Source organism: Sarcophilus harrisii, chromosome 5 (genome assembly GCF_902635505.1).
Source record: "Sarcophilus harrisii chromosome 5, mSarHar1.11, whole genome shotgun sequence".
In the NCBI taxonomy this organism is placed as follows: domain Eukaryota; kingdom Metazoa; phylum Chordata; class Mammalia; order Dasyuromorphia; family Dasyuridae; genus Sarcophilus; species Sarcophilus harrisii.
In genome coordinates, this window is record NC_045430.1 from 168,221,054 (window position 1) to 168,242,956 (window position 21,903).

A 21,903-nucleotide genomic window follows, 5' to 3' on the forward strand; every position below is an offset into this window, starting at 1 on the left:
ATGGATATTTCTCAAAACAGTGTTTTGAGACAATTAAAGAAATTCAGACAATTCACTAGTTAGACACTAGTGAGAGTAAAGATATATATTTTTTTCTTCTCCAAATTCAAGAACCTTTTAAAATCTATTAATGTGTTCCTTATCAATAGATCCCAGATTAACAATGATGGTTCCTAGCATTGATATAATACTTTAATATTTGCAAAGCACTTCACATATGTTATCTTATTTGATCCTCACATCCACAATTATTAATCCTTATTTTATAGATGGGGAAACTCAGACAAGTTAAGAAACTTGACCTGGATTACATAGCTACAAAGTGTCTGAGACAATATTTGAACTAAAGCCTTCCTGATTCAAAGTCCATGCTTTATCTACTGTACCACATAGCTGCCCTCAAGTTAATATCTTTTCCACAGTAATAGAATCACAGAATAATCATAGAATAGTCATAGAATAATTTGAAAAGAAGTTTCAGACAATTGAATATCTAGACTGGTCATTTGATTTAGTCTTTTTCTCACTGTTTTCCTATTTGAACAAAATAAATTTTGAGATTTGAATAATATATATATATGCACATATAGAGAGATATATACATTTATTCTTTTTAAACTTCTCATTTTTCTTTAGAAAGTTCTTAGGTATTTAAAGTAATTTTGAAAAAGAGTCAAAATCCCTTTTTAAAATTTTAAGTCTTCATGTAGTGGACATTGTCAGGTTTATATTCGTTTTCTTCTACCTAGCAATTTTTAGTGTTAACTTATATTTTTCCCCCTTAGTGTCACATTTAATGAACGAGACCAAAGAGATGCCTTGCAGGAATGGTAAGTTGCTATTGATTCTGTTTTTCTTACCAGAATTATCAAGTCAATGCTAATATAACTTTGAATAAATTTTGAGTTTATTCATTGTTTTTTAGTGTATGGGAATCTTTGAGCTTTTAATGAATTTTCAGCAAATTTCATATCAAAGGTGGAGAGATAGCATGGTATTGTGGATGGAGAGTCAATCCTAGAATCAGGAAGTCTTGAGTTCACTGGCGCACTCTGGCTGCCATATTCTAGACTTGCCATCACAACTTCAGTGCCCTAGGCACTCTGCAACTCTCTGAGTTGCAGAAGAGCTGCTTATCTGCAGTGGTAAAGGGTGTTTCCTTACTGGGAATTTTCTACACTAATGAAATCATAGATCTGGTCCAAAACCAAACAATAAAACAACCCAACCCATATTATATATGGAACACTGGGCTAGATTCTGAAGAAGATAGCTTATGTTGATAGGAAAATATAACACATGCATAAATGGTTGTAGCCTATGTCCTAGAACTGAAATTCTAGATTTATTAAGATTAGGTTCAATATTAAGGGTTTCTCACCATTCATACATTTTGGCAGATGTTCCTATTCAAAGTTGCCCCTAGAAACATGCATATTTGGCTCATATCTAGGCCTTTACAAAAAAAGAAAGAAAGAACAAAGAAGGAAGGATAGAAGGGAGGAAGGAAGGAGGGAAGGAGAAAGGCAGGAAAGGAGGGAGGGAGAAAGAAAGGGAAAATGAATAGAAGGAAAGAAGGGAGGGAAGAATAAAGGAAGGAAGGGAGAAAGGGAGGAATTAAAGAAGGGAGAATGGAAGGAAAGAAGGAAGGGAGGAAGGAAGAATGGAAGGAAGGAAGGAAGGAAGGAAGGAAGGAAGGAAGGAACGAAGGACCGAAGGAAGAATGGAAGGAAGGAAAGAAGGAAGAAAGGATGGAAAAAAGAAGGAAGGAAGGAAGAAAGAGAAATTCTCTCTGTTTCCATGCAAGCATTTAGATTGATGTAACATTGTATGTAAAGTAAATTTTATTTAACAGGACCAAAGTGAAAGACTTTCATCAAGAATCCTATTGACAGTTAATATCCCCCCTTCCCTATTTATTGAGCTTCACCTTCCAAGGTACTCACACAGTGCTATAAAATTATTATAGTAGCATGGTATTGAATCTCCTTTAAATGGAAAGCTCTTAAAATGTCCAGATTCTGGTTGTAAGACCCTCTCTGATGAGCATCACTTCAATAAGTGACCATCACAGGCTTCTGAATTTATAGTATTATAAACTTCAGTTTTAAATTTTCCCACAATGAGAAAGAATTTAAGCATATTATATATGATCCGTAGTATCAGTGAAGGGCAAGGTTCAAGTATGTTTCTCCACACCATGATTCAGTCTTTGCTGTCCCTTAGTTGAAATTTACAGCTTAATACAGTAATTCCTTGACACTCTAATGTGGTCTGCACTGTCTGGGATCCCCCCTCCCCTCCACTACCAAATATGCAAGCTTTTCCTTCAGAGAATTAGGTCCAAGTCTGTCTATAGTGCTTCTCCTTTCTAGGGGTTCTTTCAACTCTGGTCCTCTCATCTCTTACTTTAAAAAAAATAACTACAAAACAAGATTTTAGGGGTAATGATACCCATTAAAATCACTATCATGAGTGGGGTATTATTTACCCATAGGCAAATTAATATCTTACAAGAAGCAATCAATGCCAGAACAGAGAACTCATCTACTTTGACCTTGGTAATGATGAGTTCACCTTGACAATATTAATCTTTTCAAGAGGACCTCATATCTTATTAGCAAGCTGTAAGGGGGATTCAGTAAGACCTCATCAGACTTCTGCTTCTGTGCTCTGCATAACTGTGTTACAAAAGTTTCTGTGTAATGTATAAGAAAAGTCCAAGTGAAGTGCTGGAGGAAGAAAGAAATATCCTTTCCAACTAAGGGATTAAGGAAGGCTATAAGCAGGAAATGATTCCCCCCTGGTGGTCAGTACTTTTTCCGTCTGCAAAATGCATATGTACATATCTGTTTCTGTGATGTATCCCCTCAGTAGATTATAAATGTCAGGAAGGAGATTGTTTTTTCATTTGTCTGTGCATATATTCCTAGCTCCTTTTATAGTGGGCTTGCCCATATTTTAGGCTGAATAAGTATTTATTAAGATTTGATAATGACGTTTGAGCTTATTCTTGAAGCATTTATAGGGGGGGACATTAATAGAGTGTGCACAAAAAACCAAACGCACTTCAAATTTGAATGGAGCTTAAAATATTTGGGGGAAAGTGTCAAATTGGAGATAGATCTGGAAAACTGTGTTGTGTCAAATCCTGGAAAACCTTGAAGACATTGAATGGTTTTAAATGGAGTAATGACATGATCAGGCTTGTGTACAAGGAAATTTATTCTGGCAGCAGTGTGAAGAATAGATTAAAAGGAGAAAAAAGAGGAAATTGGAAGATCTCTTTGGAAGAAAGAGTCCAGGAAGTATGCAGTAATGACCTGCACTCTTTTGGCAATGGAAATATAAAGAGGGAACAGGTGTGAGAAATATTATACAAATAGAGCCAGGAGGACTTGGCAATTGATTTGATGTGGGAGGTGAGGAAGAAGGAAGAGTCCAAGATAAGACAAAGCTTTCTATCACTGATGTTTGATAGCGTAATTGACAGGAAGAGGGAAATCAAAAAAGGGAGAGGTTTTGAGCAAAAAAAAAAAAAGTTCACTCTTGGTCATGTTATATTTGAGAAATTGCTTAAGCTGACAGGCAGATTTATTTAGTAAACAGCTGGAGATGATGAGCATTGAGATCAGGAGAGTGATCTGAGAAATGTACATTTCAACATAAGGGTTATCTGCATAGAAGTAGTAGTTGAAACTGGGAGTAGAAGAAATTGGCCAGGGAGAATTTAAACAGAGAAGATAAGATCAAGGATCAAAGGACAATGAAGAACCTCTTTTAGTACAGTGATGAAGGAATACTGTAGGGATGGAAAAAGCATGCATGTGACTTCTTGAACTGAAGAATTGTTCTGTGGAACTAGTACATTGAAATTTAAAAGGAAATAGAATTGTCAGAGGATATGAAACTGGTCTCTTAAATTTCTGCTAACACAGAACTATAAAACTATAAAAGAAAAAAGTGAAGGAGAGACAGACAGATTCATAGATGGAGACATAACAAAGTCAAGAGATATAGTGTTCTACCTAGGGTCTCACCACTACTAAATCTAGGCCATATCTGAAATCAAGTGTTGCTGACTCCAAGCTCAGTTTTATCCAGTGAACCACCTAGCTGCCTCCTAGTAAGATACTAGGTGCTTAATAAATGTTTGTTGACCTGATATATAGATAAGAAGAGTAAAACAGAGAGTGACAGAAACAGAAAATTAACTCGAAATATGAAGTGAATGTAGACTTTTACTATGGAATCTAGTAAAGAAGAGAGAGAAGAGATTATTGCTTAAGAGGATAGAAGGATTTAAGGAAGCCTTTTCTCAAGCTTAGGAAGCATGAACACGTAGGTAAAAGGGAGAAAGTTGGTAGGGGAGATAGAAGGAAGGAAAGGAACAAAAGAAGGAAGGAAGGAAGAGAAAGTAGAAGAAAAAAGAAAGAAAGAAGAAAGAAAAAAGAAGAAAGAAATATAGATGATAGATCATTCAAGTATGTCTTATTGCTAGGTGCTATCCTGTGTAATAGATATACAAATAAAAATTTTAACTGAGGAAAATGTTTAGAAGAGTACTGGAAAGTGGGAGAGGGAGGAAGAAGCAGAATAAGGAGACAGTAGGGGAGTACAGTGGAGGCCCACGCCATAGCAAATTGGTCTAAAGATCATTTATCAGCTGAGAGACCCAGGAGTGGAATTTAAACTTCTGTTTGGGGGAGAATGATGATGAAGATGATGAAAGGATGATCCGGAAATGATATGGACTAGCAGTGGTTAACAGGGTTCAAGCATCTGGTTTTTCCCCAGTATATCTTTAATTTAACTTCAGGAAGATTATCAAATGAAGATTTTTTTCTTAATGGAACAGGATGTTGGGGAATTTTCTTCTTCTAGGAGGGAAAATTAATATTATTATTGTTATTTTTGTGAGAAGAGCCCCAATCAAACAACTGAATTCAGAACTCTTGATCTCTTGGGAATATTGAAACACAAATGGAAAGTCCATCAGAAACTCTTATCTCTGAAAAGTGTTCAGAAAAGGAAACAGAAGAGCAGAGAATGGTAACCAGAAATTGGAGGTCTAGGAACTTCCCTTTAAGAGCTCCCATGTGGGCTTCTTAAAGTTACCATTAAAAAAAAAAAAATAAAAAAAATAAAGTTACCATTACTGCACCTGGGAGGTGTGGGATAAGAGAGAAAGCTTTCTTCAGCCTTCTTCTTTCCCATCTGTTGTGTGTGTGTGTGTGTGTGTGTGTGTGTGTGTGAGTGTGTGTGTGTGTGTGTGTGAGTGTATGTGTGTGTGTGTGTGTGAAAGAGAGAGAGAGAGAGAGAGAGAGAGAGAGAGAGAGAGAGAACAGGAAAAGAAGAGATTAAAAATGTGCTGAATATTAGAGTGAGGACCCAGCAGCTTGAGACAAATATAAGAGGTTTAGAACATCACAAGGGAATGACCTCGAGGAGCTATTATTGATGAAATGTTCATCAAGGGAATGTGCCTCCAGCTGAGATTATAAATCATAAATTTATGGTAGATGAAATTAACATTCCTTTTTCCAGGGTCGGTCAGCAGCATGGGAATAAAAGCAGAGAATTTTATAGTACAGATTATCCAGGGTTGAAAATTAGCAGTCTCAGAATGTCAGTAGGTCAAAGAACAAGTGATAGCTAGTGAATCATTGAAATGAAAGCAACCAAGATAGAGGGGATGAAATGACAGAATTGGAGCATAAGATTGGGAAAACTGGGAGAGATTGAGTAATTATGACTAAAAACAATAGGTTTAGTTTGTGTGAAAAGTGCTAGAAGTGGGGGGATAGGAAGTTTTGTTTAGACAATTTTCAGATCTTAAAATCTAAGATGTATCCATGTTAGTGAGAAGCTTACATGTGAAGTTCAGAAAATGTTGAGATTAAGGGAACTGTGAGATCAGGTTGTTAGTGAGTCCTCAATAGACAAGGATGATGGAGTGAAGAAGACACACATTTCTCGTATCATATATCAACCATGAGGTAAACCTGAAGTAGTTTCTTATGGTCAAGTTCTTTTTGTTATTTGCTCATTTCCCAGCAAATAATATTGACTCTGGATTTTTATGTCAAAGTTGGGCTCAGCTTACCTGGAGGTGAAAGGCTCTGTGCAATTCTGAGGGTCTGCAAGTGCTTCCATTATGGTATGATCTTGAGAGAGGTGTGGTTACTGCTCACCTATTCTGCTCTCTAGGCTTTGCCCAAGAAGGACCCCTGTTCTCTTGCTGCTACAAATGCAAGGTCTCCTCAGTTTCCTGGAACTGCAGCCAGGGTCCTTGCTTCCTTGTGAACAACTGTAAGCACTTCTCTTCACACTGAAATTGTTGTCCTGAACAATTATGGGTAATAAAAGTGCTGATCAGCACCATCTGCACCCAGTGCCAGCAAAAGACCCCCTGTAATATTTTTCTGACCATCCAGAGCCCCTAAAATTGCTGCTGCTGCTGCCACTGTCAAGACACATTTTAAGGCCTGTCACTAATGCTATTGCCATATTCTCAGTTGATACTCATCTTGGGATCATAGGTCTCACCTGTGGATCTCCTCAGTTATCTTAGATTGGAAAGATATCTCACCCTGACTTTTTATTGGTTCCACTACTTCAAATTTAGATTTGAGGTGTTATTTTAAAGTTATTTGGAAGGGAATGATAGGAGAGTTCAGTTGGATGGCTGCCTCTAATTTGCCATCTTAGGTCAAACCCTATCCTCCTCCACACCCCAGGAATTTATCCTCACCCCAATGCAATAGGAATGTTATCCAAATATGAGTTGTTACTTTTGTTTTTACTAGAAATAAATACAACAACCTTGAATGAAATACTTTCACATTTCCTTATAAATGAAAATCTTTCCAAACGTAGAATTTCTCATTCTACCTAAGTCATAAAAAATAATCTTTGTCTTTTGTATGTGGAAAATTATTAGATAAAAATATTTGTAGATAATGTCACAGAATATGTGGAGTTTTAAGAGAATAGTGTATTCTGTTTAATGTGAGTCATGATCATTACTCAAAAGGGAAATATAACTCCTGATTTAAAAGAAATCCATTAGAAGTAGAAACAGCCATTGCCTCCCACAGAATCTTGCCAAATAAGTTCTTCAGTTTGTTCTCACCCTACTTCAGGTTGGTCCTCCACAGATTTCCTATGCTAATCAGTGCTACTTCAAGTCAAGACTTGAATGGGAATATGGCCAAAGAAACACCAGGTGTTCTGGGAGGTAGCATCAGTGAGTCAATTGATTAGGATGTCAGGTCTAAACCAAGATGCTGACAGTGCTCTAGGGTATAATGTTCATAATAAAAGTGCACCCTTTCCAATAAAATGAAAAAAAAAATACACATAAAAAAACTTAATAGAATTTCTCTCCATTTCATTCCAAGAGTGGCTTGAATTCAGTGAGTAGATAATGCACCCCATTGAAAACTTGCAGAGTTAATGAAGATATAAAATGCAAACTGCATATAGCATTAGTGTTTCTAAAATATATACTTATAGATTATTAAATTACAAAAGTGGTGAAATAAATTTATAAACATTTTATATAAGCAAATTGCTTGGCTGAATATTAATTAGCATGCATGTATAATATATTCCCTACAATAGTTGCTTAAGAAAAGGAATCTCTTTTCCAAATTTTCTTTTCTATATCTAGGTCTTTTGTATGGATAATAAAATATTTTGTCTTATTACAATTGTACTCTTCTATTTGTCAAAATAAGCAATGCTCAAACAGTCTAATACTTTGCTGAGGTCATAGTGTCCTCTGAAGGCATGTCTTTGAACTTGAAAATCATATCATATTTTTATAGCACTTAAAAAGAATTATGGTAATTAATAATGATGATATTGATGGTAGATGTCATTTATATAATGCCTTTACCTTCCCAAAGCTTTTGAAAAATTAAAACACTTAATCCTCCCTTGAATTACAAGACAAATGTTACAGATATTATTATCTCTATTTTATAGATGGAAAAACCTGGGACTTTGAGAGGTTAGACTTAAGGTCACATAGGCAGTAAGTACATGAGGCAGGATGAACATTCATACCACTTGATTGCAAGCCTAGTGTTTATAAAGTCATATATAATAGCTATTTAATAAATATTTGTTTGAATTCATAATTAGTGTGATAAATTTAGAGTGGTGTACTTTTATAGCATTGATTCCAGTAACACAGCACTTGCCATTATGCCTTCAAGTTTCAAAATAGCAATTACGTGAGGTAATATATCCTAACCATAATCTATGTCAACAGTTAATATATTTGAACTGAACAATGTGATCAATTAAATCAGTTCAATTAGTTGGTTGAATTGACCACTTATTTGACTGGCTTTAACTGCTATTTTATCACATTTACCTTAGGTTTTTTATGAAACAAAATTGCCATAACCTTATCTTTGATTTCCTTAATTTCTTTGTTTTCCCATTATGTTGTACCTAGACAGTTACCCAAAATTCAGGATATCACCAGGTGTAGTTCCAAGATGAACTCAAATTACTATGCATGAGAGGGACATCATTCTGTAATAGAGAAGAGGAAGGGTTTGCCGTTGGAGTCAAGAAGTTGCATATTTAATTAGTTTTCACCATCTGTGATCCTGTTCAGTCACCTCACATCTTAGTGACCCCCCAGGAAACTCTCAATAACAGATAAGTTGCAGATTGGCATTACTGGAGAAGGTTTCCTCAGTAGGAGTTCCCCCACATAAATTAATCACAGGCCCAGATCCAAAATAAAAGCTGTAACAGGAGCTGTACTGAAATCCATTCTCAGAAAAGATCTATGTAGAAGATGTATCCTTTTCCATTGCTGTCACTCCAATATTATAACTATTAGTGAGGAGGGAACTCTCTTTGCCACTGTCACCTCCCAGGAGTATTTTGTTGCCATCACTATCTTCATGGTTAACGATACAGGGCAATCCCTATAGATTTGTTGGAAATAAGAAACTTTTTAAAAAGTTGGAATTGATAAGGACTCATTTAAAGAGAGTACCTACATAATTAGTGGAGGTTATAGAATATTATCCTCCCTCCTCCTTTTCCTTCTCTTCTTCCTTCTCCTTTTCCTTCTCCTTCTTTTAAGGAATTGTACTCTCTTTCTCTTCTCACATATTTTTAGAGCAGAAGTTATTAGTCCTTTATGTGAGTATCATTGATTCTTTTGGCAGTCTGGTAATATTTATGGAAGTTTTCTCAGAATATTTTAAAATGAAATACATAGGATTACAAAGAAAACTAATTATACTGAAATGAGTACCTCCCCCACCCAATTTTTTTTAAAACAAGTTCATGGACCCTGAAAGGACTTGGAACTGAATTGTTATCACATAGAAACATCTGAGAAAAAGCATACCAAAGTTTCTTTGGTATATGATTCAATGAAAAGAGATGCCAAGGTTTGAAGTCCTGAGATCTAGGTTTGGATGACAGCTTTTCTACTTACTGCAAGTCAGTTCCTCCAAATGAGGAATTTGGATAACAGATGATCTCTAAGCTTGAGAGCCTGTGAATCTTAATTCCAATATTTGATTTGATAATTTGAAAATTTAGCTATGATGTTCCTTGGAGTTTTCATTTTGTGGTCTCTTTCAAAAAGTAATCAGTGAATTCTTTCAATGGCTACTTTATCCTCTAGTTCTAGGACATCCAAGCAATTTTCCTAGATGATTTCCTGAAAGGTGATGATTGGCTCTTTTTTTCATCATGGTTTTAAGAAAGTCCAATAATTCTTAGATTGTTTCTCCTAGATCTGTTTTCCCAGGTCAGTTGTTTTTCCAATGAGGTATTTTACATTTTCTTCTATTTTTTCATTTTTTCATTTTGTTTGACTGATTCTTGAAATCTCATTGAGTCATTCATTTCCATTTTGTCAATTCTGTTTTTTAGTGAATTATTTTCTTTGTTAGTTTTTTTATCTTCTTTTGCATTTGGCCAATTGAGGTATTTTGTTCATCTAATTTTTTCACAAATTCTGTTTTTCAATGAATTGCTTTCTTTTTCATACCTATTTTGTAAGAAGTTATATTTTTTCTCCATTTTATCAAATCTATTTTAAAGAAGTTTTCTTCAGATAATTCTGTTTTTTTCCATGCCCTCTTGCAAAGATCTCATTTCCTCTCCCCATTTTTCTTCTCTCTTTTTTGATCCTTTTTGAACTTTTCTGAGAGAACTTTGTGAAATGGGGACCAGTTCATATCATCCTTTGGGGCTTCATCTAGAGCTGGTTTGCCTCAGGGTATGAAGTCTGTCCTCTTTATCCACAAAAGCTGTCTATGGTTACAATTCTTTTTGCTTTTTTGCTCATTATTTTAAAGGTTGCAGTCTGCTTTTAAGGAAAAGGAGCAACAGTTGTTTTAGTTTGCCCTGGGATTAGTGCTGTTGATTGATGGGCTAGGCATGTGCAGGCCCTGTATTATTCTGGGGTTCAGGGGTTCACAATTTGCTCTTTGTGTTAGCTTTGGGTGTCTCACAGCAAATCTGCTTAATCACTGGCTTGAAATCAGGACAGAATAACCTAAGAGCCTAGCAATAGATTCCCCAGTGTGCTGACAGAGCAAGGCCCTGACTACCCTCCCCAGCTTTTTGCCCCAGCTCCCAGAACTGTGGTCTGGACTCTGCAGCCTCTCCCCTGCCCAACTGAAACAGACCTTTTCTGAAATTCTTCCAAAATATCTTCTTCTAGAAATTTGTTGTACACCAAATATTTATGGGTTCTGTCACTCCAAAACCAGTTCAGAGGCTTACTCTGCTGTTAATCTGAAGGAAGCTCAGAGGAGGTCAGATAGAGATGTGTCTTCTTTCCACCATCTTGGCTCTGCCCCCAACTCCAATATTTGAGATTGAGATATGAAGAAATATCAGCTTGCTTCAAACAATGAGAATCATCTGCTGGTGACTTTCCCCAACGAGCCCCAGTAGTAAAATCATGACAAGAATTACTAAGAGCTTTATAAAAAGATATTTTTACAAATGATAGTAAACAGTATGGTTTTTTTTGCCTATTTTAAAAAGGTGAACAATGAATATTGAATTAAAAGAGACTGATAGGGGGCAGCTAAGTGGCACAGTGGATAGAGCACCAGCCCAGATGGCAGAAGGACCTGAGTTCAAATTTGGCCTCAGACTCTTAACACTTCCTAGCTGTGTGACCCTGGGCAAGTCATTTAACCCCAATAGCCTCAGCAAAAAAAAAAAAAAAAAAAAAAAAAAAAAAAAAAACTGATAGAAAAAGCATCTGACAAAATGCAATAGCTATTTCTGATAAAAAAAAATAGAAAACACAGGAATAAATGAAATTTTTCTTAAAATGATAAGTAACATCTATCTGTCATCAACAAGCATTGTGTATAATGGACATAAGCTAAAAGCATTACAAAGAAGATCCACAATAAAACAAGGATGCCCATTATCACTGCTATTATTCAATATTGTATTAAAATGTTAGATTTAGCAATAAGAGAAAAATTAAAAATGGAAGGAGAATAGACAATGAGGAAACAAAACTATTATTCTTTGCACATGATGTGATGGTATATTTAGAGAATCCTAGAGAATCAACTGAAAAACTACTAGAAAAAATTAACAACTTTTAAAAAGTTGCAGGGTATAAAATAAACCCATATAAATCATAAGCATTTGTACATGTAACCAATAAAACCCAGCAGCCCGAGACAGAAAGAAAAATCCCATTTAAAATAACTATAGACAATATAAAATACTTGGGAGTTTACTTGCCAAGACAAAGCCAAAAATTATGTGAAGACAATTACAAAATATTTTTCACGCAAATAAAGTTAGATCTAAACAAATGGAAAAATATCAATTGCTTATGGGCAGGTCAAACTAATAATAATGAAAACAAAAATTCTACCTATATTAATTTACATATTTAATGCTGTACTTATCAAACTGCCAAAAATTAAGTTATAGAACTAAAAGAATAGTAACAAAATTTGTCTGGAAGAACAAAAAGTCAAGAATAACAAGGGAATTTATGGGGGGGGGGGGGAGTGCAGAAGAAAGTAGCATACCAGATCTATAACTGTATTATAAAGCTGCAGTCATCAAAACTATTTGATAGAGGTTAAGATATAAAGTAGTGCATTAGTGGAATAAGTTGAGTACAAAACACACAATAATTAATAACTATAATAATCTATTATTTGATAAACCTGAAGATCCCAACTTCTAGCACAAGAACTCACTGTTTGACAAAAATTACTGGGGAAATTGGAAAATAGCATGGGAGAAATTAGGCATAGATCAATATTTCACACCCTATACCCAGATAATAGATTCATGATTTAGACATAAAGAGTAATACCACAAGCAAATTAGGAGAGCAAGGAATAGTCTATAAGTCAGATATGTGGAAAAGGGAGGAATTTATGATAAAAAATGAACTAGAGAATATTGTGAAATGTAAAACAGATAATTGCATTAAACTGAAAAGGTTTTGCACAATTAAAACCACTGAAGTGAAGATTAGAAAGGAAAAATTGACAAATTTGAAATGCCCTGAAGACACAAATATTGATGGCCATGTATATTGCAAAAGTAAACCACCTTGATTGTATGGGATTTTAAGACGTAAATCATTTCACTTTTTTTTTCTTTTTTTGGAACAGATAAAGACACACTGTCTCATATAAAGCAGATCTTTACAAATCCACATTTGGATCTGAATCCAGAATTTAACCCAAAGATCAAAGACTACTACTCTGAAGTCCCATTTGATGTTATAACAGTAACAATTGGAGCAGAGACTTCTAATTGCCAGTGCAAAGTACATCTGGATGAAAAGGCAGGGCCAAGGTATGGGGGGGAAACATATGAAAATTGAGTGGTTTCTGAATCATGGGAAACTGTTAATAGATGTTTAACTCAAACTTTAAGCTTAAGTTTCATGGAATATTGAAGATCTGAGAAGCAAGATCAACTGGGGAAATGTGAAATCATTCTTCTTTCCAAAGGACCCTACATTAAAGGAATACATCTGCCTTTATTGAGTATACTTCATTTATTTGTTCAGGACTCATAACTTTGAAAAGGCTACATTCAATAATGGACAGACTATTGAACTTGGAGTCAGAACCACCTCATCTTAGATCCCACCTCAGATACTTACTTGGTTCCCTTGGATTCTTAGATCTTGTTTCTATCATCTACATAATGAGAGTTGCAATGAACAACCTTTTCCTTTTGGGAAACTATATATATATATATATATATATATATGTGTGTGTGTGTGTGTGTGTGTGTGTATGTATATATGTTGGACTCTTATAGAGGATCTTTTCAGAAGTAATAATTGATAGAATCTTTGCTTAAGGTAGAATCCTGAAACTTTTGGATCTCTGGACCCCTTTAAATATTCTTAAAATTATCAAGAATCTCAAGGAACTTTTGTTTATTTGGGTTATACCTATTAATATTTACCATATTCAAAATTAAAACCAATGAAATTTTAAAACGTATTTTCATTAATTCATTTAAAATAACAGTAACAAACCCATTGCATATTAACATGAATAAAAATCTTTTGTCTAAAATAAATAATTTTAACATCATTATTAAACAACATACTAATATTAAATTACTATGTTAGTAAATAGCATGTTTAAAAACAAAATAATTTGGCAAGAAGTATGGTATTGTTTTACATATTTTTGCACGTCTCTTTAATGCCTGACTTAATGGAAGACATCTGGTTTCTCATATCTTTTGCATTCAATCTGTTGCAATGTGTTACTTTGGTTGAAATATATGAAGAAAATCTGGCCTCATAAAATTATGTAGTTGGAAAAAAACAGGAGTATTTTAATAGGCGAGTAATAGTTTAGTATTATTGTGAAAATTGTTTTTGACCTCAACCCCTTGAAAGATTGGTGAACATGAACATCTAGGCCAAAAGCAAACTTCAAGAACTACTGATTTAATGATTAACATTTTTGAGTACTGGTATCTGTCCATGCAGCTAAACTGTGCTAAGTGTTGGAGATTCAAGACAAATAATTGGAACAGCATCTGCCCTCATGGAGCTGCTTGCAAATATTCAGTAGATTTTGTCATATGTCTATTTATAGAGATTGTTGCTTATAATTTACTGACTGGGAGATCTGTTTTTGTAAGTTATTGGTTCATTTTTTCCTTTTATCAACTATTTCTATTGGTGATAGTGTTTCTGGGTATAATTGAGAAATTTTAAACACCATTATATGCTAGTATGAATGGATAATGATTTCATGATAGATTTTTGATACTATCATGAAAGAAATGTATCACCTTTATTTCTTTCATCCTGACTTTAACCCAAGGATCAATTAATATGACTCAATTCCATTTGAAGTGAAAACAGTGAAAATTATTATAATATATACCTTTTAACATAATGATAATAATGACTTACATTTATATAGAATTTTAAGGTTTGCAAAGTGTTCTACATGTGTGTGTAGATATATAGTTTTATATATATATATATATATATATATATATATATATACCCCATTAGAATATATGCTATGTAGTCATACAGATGACATTATATATATAATATCTCCTAATTTAATCTTCACATCAATCTTATGCCAATGACTTAGAAAGTGTTATTATAACCATTTTGTAGTTGATAAATCTAAGAATAAAAGTTAACTGAATTACTTCATTTAAACAATTGAGGTAGAGCTTCATCTTAAGTCTATACTCATTCCAGGGCCAGTATGTCATCCACTTTGCCATCTTGCTACCTCATATAATCATAGGACATGTGATTTGACCTGCAAAATGCATGGTATACTCAGGATTTCACTTTATTTTCTTATTATATATTTTTTCTAAAATTATATTTCCTTCATAACTCAATATTCATTTTCTTTCTGAGTTTATAGGAAAGTGTGTGATAAAATATTGATTCAGTTTCTAAGTCAAATGGCATTTTTCTCATTTTTTCTCTCTTTTTTCAGTTTTGCAAATTATCCTCTGGGATTAGGAATAAACAAAATCCTAATTCTTGTGGTAGATGAATCTCAGGCAAGTGGTGAAGTCCTCAGCACTTACAGACTTACAGTTTACAGAGAAGACCGCCCAAGTCTACCCTTGTTCAATGACTACATGGCATGTGGTTTTGTGCAGGTACATTTTAAGATTTTCATTTGGTTTACCTAAATATGTTCTGTGTATTCATGAAAAATATTTAATAAGGCTGGATTATGGTATATTGAGTGAATTTAGGAGATAATTGTAGTTAGACTAAATGGAATGAGTTCCTAAATTTGTATGCAGAACATATTATAATGACCATTTGCCTTTATTGTTCCAATGATGCTCATCTTGGGTACTGTGCTTATCATGAGAAATGTACATATTAAAAGAAATAATGGCATAGACTTGAGAACTTGAACTAGTAAGAAAGCTGGCATTGTCTTAACATTTCCATTAAATCTTGTTGGTTTTCTTGGATATGTGTGTTTGATTGCATATAGTAAGGGAAAATATGAAGTACTTAGTAGGAATATAAGAATGGAGAGAAAGCTCTAGTGATATTTGAATTAGTAGGTTCATTTGTTGACATATTCCTTACTTATTTGACCCAGTACTGCTGAGAAACTTCTGGGACTTTTCCCAATCATTCTCCTTCCCTCATACTTTTTTTTTTTTTTTTAACAACTAGTTTCATTTTGAAAGAGGATCCCTTTGTTCATCTCATCAGTCAACTTTCTTCTTCACTTCTCTTTGCCTCTATTTCATCTTAATTTCTGGATAAGATCATTGGGTTTTTAAGAAATTCCCATCAATAATTTCCTTAAAATTCAAATTTATAGATTTGATGGAATCTTTCCTTTAAACACTAAATGCATCTTTCCTTTATACACTAGAAAGTATAATTTCAATCAGGTCATATGAAGTTATTATGATGGTACTGGTATCTTAGAAACTTTTGGAAAATATGTGGCCTTCCATGATCAAATTTAAGTTCCTTGAAAACAGAGCCTGTCATTTGTCTTTGTATGAAAAACTTATCACATGGTAGACATTTGATAACTTATTGATTGTTACTTGTTGTTTGATTGATTGAAAAGTCAATAAAGGAATATGAAAGAATGGTTGACTGATTGGCTGCTTGCTGGTGGTATGGGTACCATGTCCTGGGTGATAATTCATTCAGTACAATGCTCTCAAATATCTGCATTAGGCCATTCTTCAAGTTTCAGTCTGCATCAAATTCTTTAATACACATCTTCATTTCCTAATGAATATTGTTAATATCCCATTTTTACTACATGTGACTTCAAATGTAATCACTTTTAAAATGAGAAATACATGAATGCAAAAGGTGGAACATGAAATGAAAGATTAAAATATTGTTACTTCAGGTTGTCTGTGAATCACTTTCTGGGAAATCAGTAAATAGGGTCAAAAGATCAGGGTTCAATCAAGAAAAAATTAATGTTGGTGTGATTGTTTTAAAATTTAGGTACAAGTGAATTTGGGGTAATAATAATTAGTAATAACTGTTGTATTTCTATGGCATTTTAAATTCTACACACATATTCTCATTTGATACCCACAAGAATCCTGTGAAGTAGGTGTTGTTATCCCTACTTTACTGATGAGGAAACTGACGCCCAGAGAGCCAAGATGGCTTGTCCAGAGTCATACATATAGAAATCCTGTCTAAGGCAGAATTTGAATTCAGGTTTTATACTGTCTCCAAGTCCAAAACTCTATTCACTGAGTCACTTATCTGCCTAATCTTTTGCATAGACTGAATAATGTCTTTCCCAAAGAAAATACTATACATATGAAATAGTTTTGAGAGTAATAGATAATACCGTTTTCAGAAAACTTTAAGAATATGAAAAATGGGCTCATATCACTTGAAAAAATTATAAAGCATTTAAAATAAAACAACAATTCTTTGTGAGTGAATGCTTAATATGGCCTGGTCTTATCTTAAAAATGTGTTTGAACTTTCATTATTCAAATACAATAAAAATTTAAGCAGAGAGAGAAAAACCTCTGTCCTAGTTTGGACAAGATAACTTTGCTCCCAAATAGACATCGATTTCAGTACTGGGGTAAAAAAAAAAAATAGTATAGTATCATATACTTTTTTTTGTTTTATTTTTGTTTTTCACTGCCCATAGAGGTAGGTAATACAGAACTTTTTTTTTATTTTTCCTGGCTTTGATGTTTTGAAATAATAAACTACAGGTTAACATTGTAAGATTTTTCCTTAGCATTGACATATATTTTTGTAACTCAGCTAAATTAAAAAAAAAAAAAAAACATAATTGACTGCACAACATTCTAGTAATTCCATGGAATACCCTCCCACTAAAATGATTGATTACTTCTTATTCTGGGATGGAAATCACATTTCTATTTGGTTGTGAAAAGATCACTAGGCTTCAATTTCATATCCCATCACTAATATTTCCTAGATTTATGTCTTCAAAATCCATGAGTTTTAGTTTCTTTATATCAAAGTTAGGACACTAATATTTGTATTACCTATTTCAAGTTTTTGTGAAGATCAGATGAGAAATTATTTTTAAAAGCCCTTTGTAAATAGTAAAGATCAATATAAAGTGAATTATAATTATTTAGATTATAGAAAATTTTAACTATTTTATTGTCTTTTAATATTCACAAGATTCACAAGTTCCATAAGAAAATTCAGAAATTCATTTCAGGAATATGCTTATTCCATACATAGTCTACCATGGAAAGATTTTTAAGTTAATATTATTAATAAACAATTATATGACATAAAGCTTAAATGGTAAAACTAGGTGATTAAGGAATCCTATGCTTTTTAATGGATTTTATTTATATCTTTTGTTTTCATATGCTTAAATGTCCTTCACAACTTATCTCTTCCCTCTCTCACTCAACCATTACTTATAACAAAGCATTTAAAAAAAAAAAGAATGACACTATTTGACAAAAATTGCTGGGAAAATTGGAAATTAGTATGGCAGAAAGTAGGCATTGACCCACACTTAACACCATACACCAAGATAAGGTCAAAATGGGTTCATGACCTAGGCATAAAGAATGAGATTATAAATAAATTGGAAGAGCATAGAATAGTTTATCTCTCAAACCTGTGGAAGAGGAAGGAATTTATGACCAAAGAAGAATTAGTGATCATTATTGATCACAAAATAGAAAAATTTGATTATATCAAATTGAAAGTTTTTGTACAAACAAAACTAATACAGACAAGATTAGAAGGAAAGCAATAAACTGGGAAAACATTTTTATAGTCAAAGTTTCTGATAAAGGCCTCATTTCTAAAATATATAAAGAATTGATTCTAATTTATAAGAAATCAAGCTATTCTCTAATTGATAAATGGTCAAAGGATATGAACAGACAATTCTCAGATGAAGAAATTGAAACTGTTTCTAGCCATATAGAAAGATGCTCCAAGTCATTATTAATCAAAGAAATGCAAATTAAGACAACTCTGAGATACTACTATACACCTGTCAGATTGGCTAGAATGACAGGGAAAGATAATGCAGAATGTTGGAGGGGATGTGGGAAAACAGGGACACTAATACATTGTTGGTGGAATTGTGAATACATCCAGCCATTCTGGAGAGCAATTTGGAACTATGCCTCAAAAGTTATCAAACTGTGCATACCCTTTGATCTTTGGCTAATATCCCAAAGAAATCTTAAAGAAGGGAAAGGGACCCATATGTGCAAGAATATTTGTGGCAGGTCTCTTTGTAGTGGCCAGAAACTGGAAACTGAGTGGATACCCATCAATAGGAGAATAGCTGAATAAATTGTGGCATATAAATATTATGGAATATTATTGTTCATTAAGAAATGACCAGCAGGATGATTTCAGAAAGGCCTGGAGAGACTTACATGAATTGATGCTGAGTGAAATGAGCAGGACCAGGAGATCATTATATACTTCAACAACAATACTATATGATGATCAATTCTGATGGACATGGCCATCTCCAGCAATAAGATGAACCAAATCAGTTCCAATAGAGCAGTAACAAACTGAACCAGCTACACTCAGCGAAAAAACTCTCTGGGAGATGACTATGAACCACTACATAGAATTCCCAATCCTTCTATTTTTGTCTGCCTGAATTTTTGATTTCCTTCACAGGCTAATAGTACACTATTTCAAAGTCCGATTCTTTTTGTATAGCAAAATAACTGTTTGGACATGTATACTTATATATTGTGTTTAATTTACACTTTAACATATTTAACATGTATTGGTCAACCTGCCATCTGGGGGAAGGCATAGGAGGAAGGAGGGAAAAAATTGGAACAAAAGGTTTGGCAATTGTCAATGCTGTAAAATTACCCATGCATATAACTTGTAAATAAAAAGCTATAATAATGATAAAAAGAAAGAGTGAGAAATGGGAAAAAAAAGTCAGTAAAACCTAATTTCAAAAGAAGCTGGTATTATATTTTATGTTCCATGCCTGTATATTGGGAAGGGAGATCTTTTCTCATATATTTTCTTTGGGACCAAACTTGTTCTTCATTAATTACAGCATTTGTCTTTTATTGTTTTGTGGTTGTTCCTTCTGTTTAAACTATTCTAATAATTGTGTTCTTTGTTTTACTGGGTCTGCTTACTTTTCTTTAAGTCAGTTTGTTCAAGTCTTTTTCATGCTTCTCTCTATTTATTACTTTTGTCATTTCTTAGAGAGCAATTATATTTCATTAAATTCAGCTACCACAATTTGTTTATCCGTCCTTAACTGGTGGGAATCTAACTTTGTTTCTAGTGTTTTGTTATGCTCATAAAGTACTACTACAAATATTTTGATGTAAGTTGCACCACCTATTATAGTAGAAATTTTTACTATTTGACAGCATCATATATTAACTATAATGTTATTATACAAAAATGATCATATTTTATTTTAATATGCTTTAACTTTCTTATTTTTGATTTGTTCTGGTTATATAAAAACAGCTAATTTCTTTAAAGGAAAACTTTTTTGTTGTAAATTATTCCCATAATATAGAAGAGAAGTTTTCTATTTAGTTTGTTATCATTTGCTCAATATTTATTAAGGACTCTATCTAATTCAACGTTAGCTAGAATATACTGCAGAAGTGTAATGAGATATATTCCCAGGGATACTTAAATCCTTTGTAAGTCACTTGCTTAAACTTCAGTATTGTCTACTTGAAGCTACTTTTCCCAATGTTGTTTATTGATCATAAAAAGATCAATTGACTTTTAATCACATTAGAACCTATGCTATTAAAATATATTGTAGAATGACAATCAGATCACAGAATCTAATTTTCTGAGGCTGAACATTGCTTCCAGTATAATATAATTTTCTTGTCATCAGAGATTATTCTTCATTTTATTTTGTATATTTAATGCCTAATCCAGTGCTTTGCATAAAGGATGTTTTATAAATGGTGATTTGATTGAATTGAATTTAGCAATTTAATACTCTTAGCTGAAATGATTTAAAGAAAAAATATAGGAAAATTTTTATTCAGGATGAATATGCCAAGGATTTGCCTATGTATTCTCTTATATATCCACTCCCATCCATTTGTGAGTCATTTTAATCTTAAAATTTAGTTTCATTAAGATAGTGCTAGCATTGTATTCTATTGCAAATATTGAGTAGATGGATAATGATTAGTGAAATGTGTGCTTATAGTAATAGGGCCTATTCAAGGGGCAAAAGGATAAATTTAGTGTAAACTAATGGGGATTCATTTAGATTAGGCACAACTGACAACAGGCATCATCAGGAGAAGGTCAATAGCAGTGGTGTGGTCTTTCTCCCAGTAGGTTTCATTTAAAAATCTAATCCTGAAGCTTTTTCTCAACTCTCTTTCATGTCTAATCCCATTAAGATATTCTAATTTCACTGCAAACTGATACTATGATGAAGGTTACAAAACAAAGAAGTATCTTGAAGATGTATCCAATCTTCTAACAATTCTTACACATTTGAGAAATATGAGATTAGGTTCAAGACTTTTCAGTTGAATGTTTTGAGCCTTTATCACAAATTCAACATCAAAATATTATCAGTTTTCTCCTCTTCCATATCATATCCCTATAGCCTCATTAAATTATGAAGGATGGATTCTGGAGTCACTTTTTGGATTTTGGATTTTGGAAATTTAGGTTGCTTTATTTGCAAGTGTTTTGCCTACGTTTGTTTGATTAAAAACTGAATTAAATTTTAATTGTGGTTTATTATTAAATGGGAAATTTTCAAGTGCCTTATCATACACTAAATTAAATTTTGGTTACCATAAACTGTTATTAAATTCCACATCATCCTATAATTGCTAAAATGAAAATTCAGCCATTCACGTAATCAAAAACTCCCCACAAGGTAAAACCAATTTGTTGATAATCCTTATTTTTTTGTTTCTTGTTTTTCCTCGTTGCTATTAACTGTTTTACTATCAAAAGCTTTTGAAAGGACAGGTTGGGAAGAGAGAAAATATAAGATAAATTATTCAACAACATTTTAAAAGCTTATAGGAAAAAAAGTTTAACCAATTGCCAAAATGAAGTTTGTAATTATTTGTGAAAGTCCTTTATTAGATTCATTAATTTGTTGTCTTTTTTTGTCTGATGTATTATTAATTACCAGTAATATGAATTTTAATTATAAAAAGCAACAGATTTTTTATTAAAAATAAAAAGCTAATTTTATTCTTATCTTAGTTGTAAAATTATGATGATAAACTATAGAAAAATAAAATAATATGCAAAAATTTTGTTAGGAATTTGCAGTATTGGGGAATTAGTTAACTATTGTAAAATTTGAAAGAAATTAAAAGGCATATATGGAAATACTTCTTAAAATCAATACCTTTCTCCAA

At 33.1% G+C, this 21,903-nt stretch overlaps 1 protein-coding gene across 2 annotated transcripts in view; it reads left to right on the forward strand.

Annotated features, from left to right (window-relative positions):
* CPED1 (cadherin like and PC-esterase domain containing 1) overlaps nt 1-21,903 on the forward strand; it is a 384,623-nt gene that overhangs the window by 188,969 nt on the left and 173,751 nt on the right. For both annotated transcript variants that reach the window (XR_004229645.1, XM_023504833.2), the window contains exons 15-17: nt 786-830; nt 12,660-12,846; nt 14,997-15,165. Coding sequence is in view for 1 of the 2 variants with exons in the window: in XM_023504833.2 (XP_023360601.1) it covers nt 786-830; nt 12,660-12,846; nt 14,997-15,165 (401 nt within the window). In the remaining variant the exon portion in view is untranslated. The remainder of the gene's footprint in view (nt 1-785; nt 831-12,659; nt 12,847-14,996; nt 15,166-21,903) is intronic.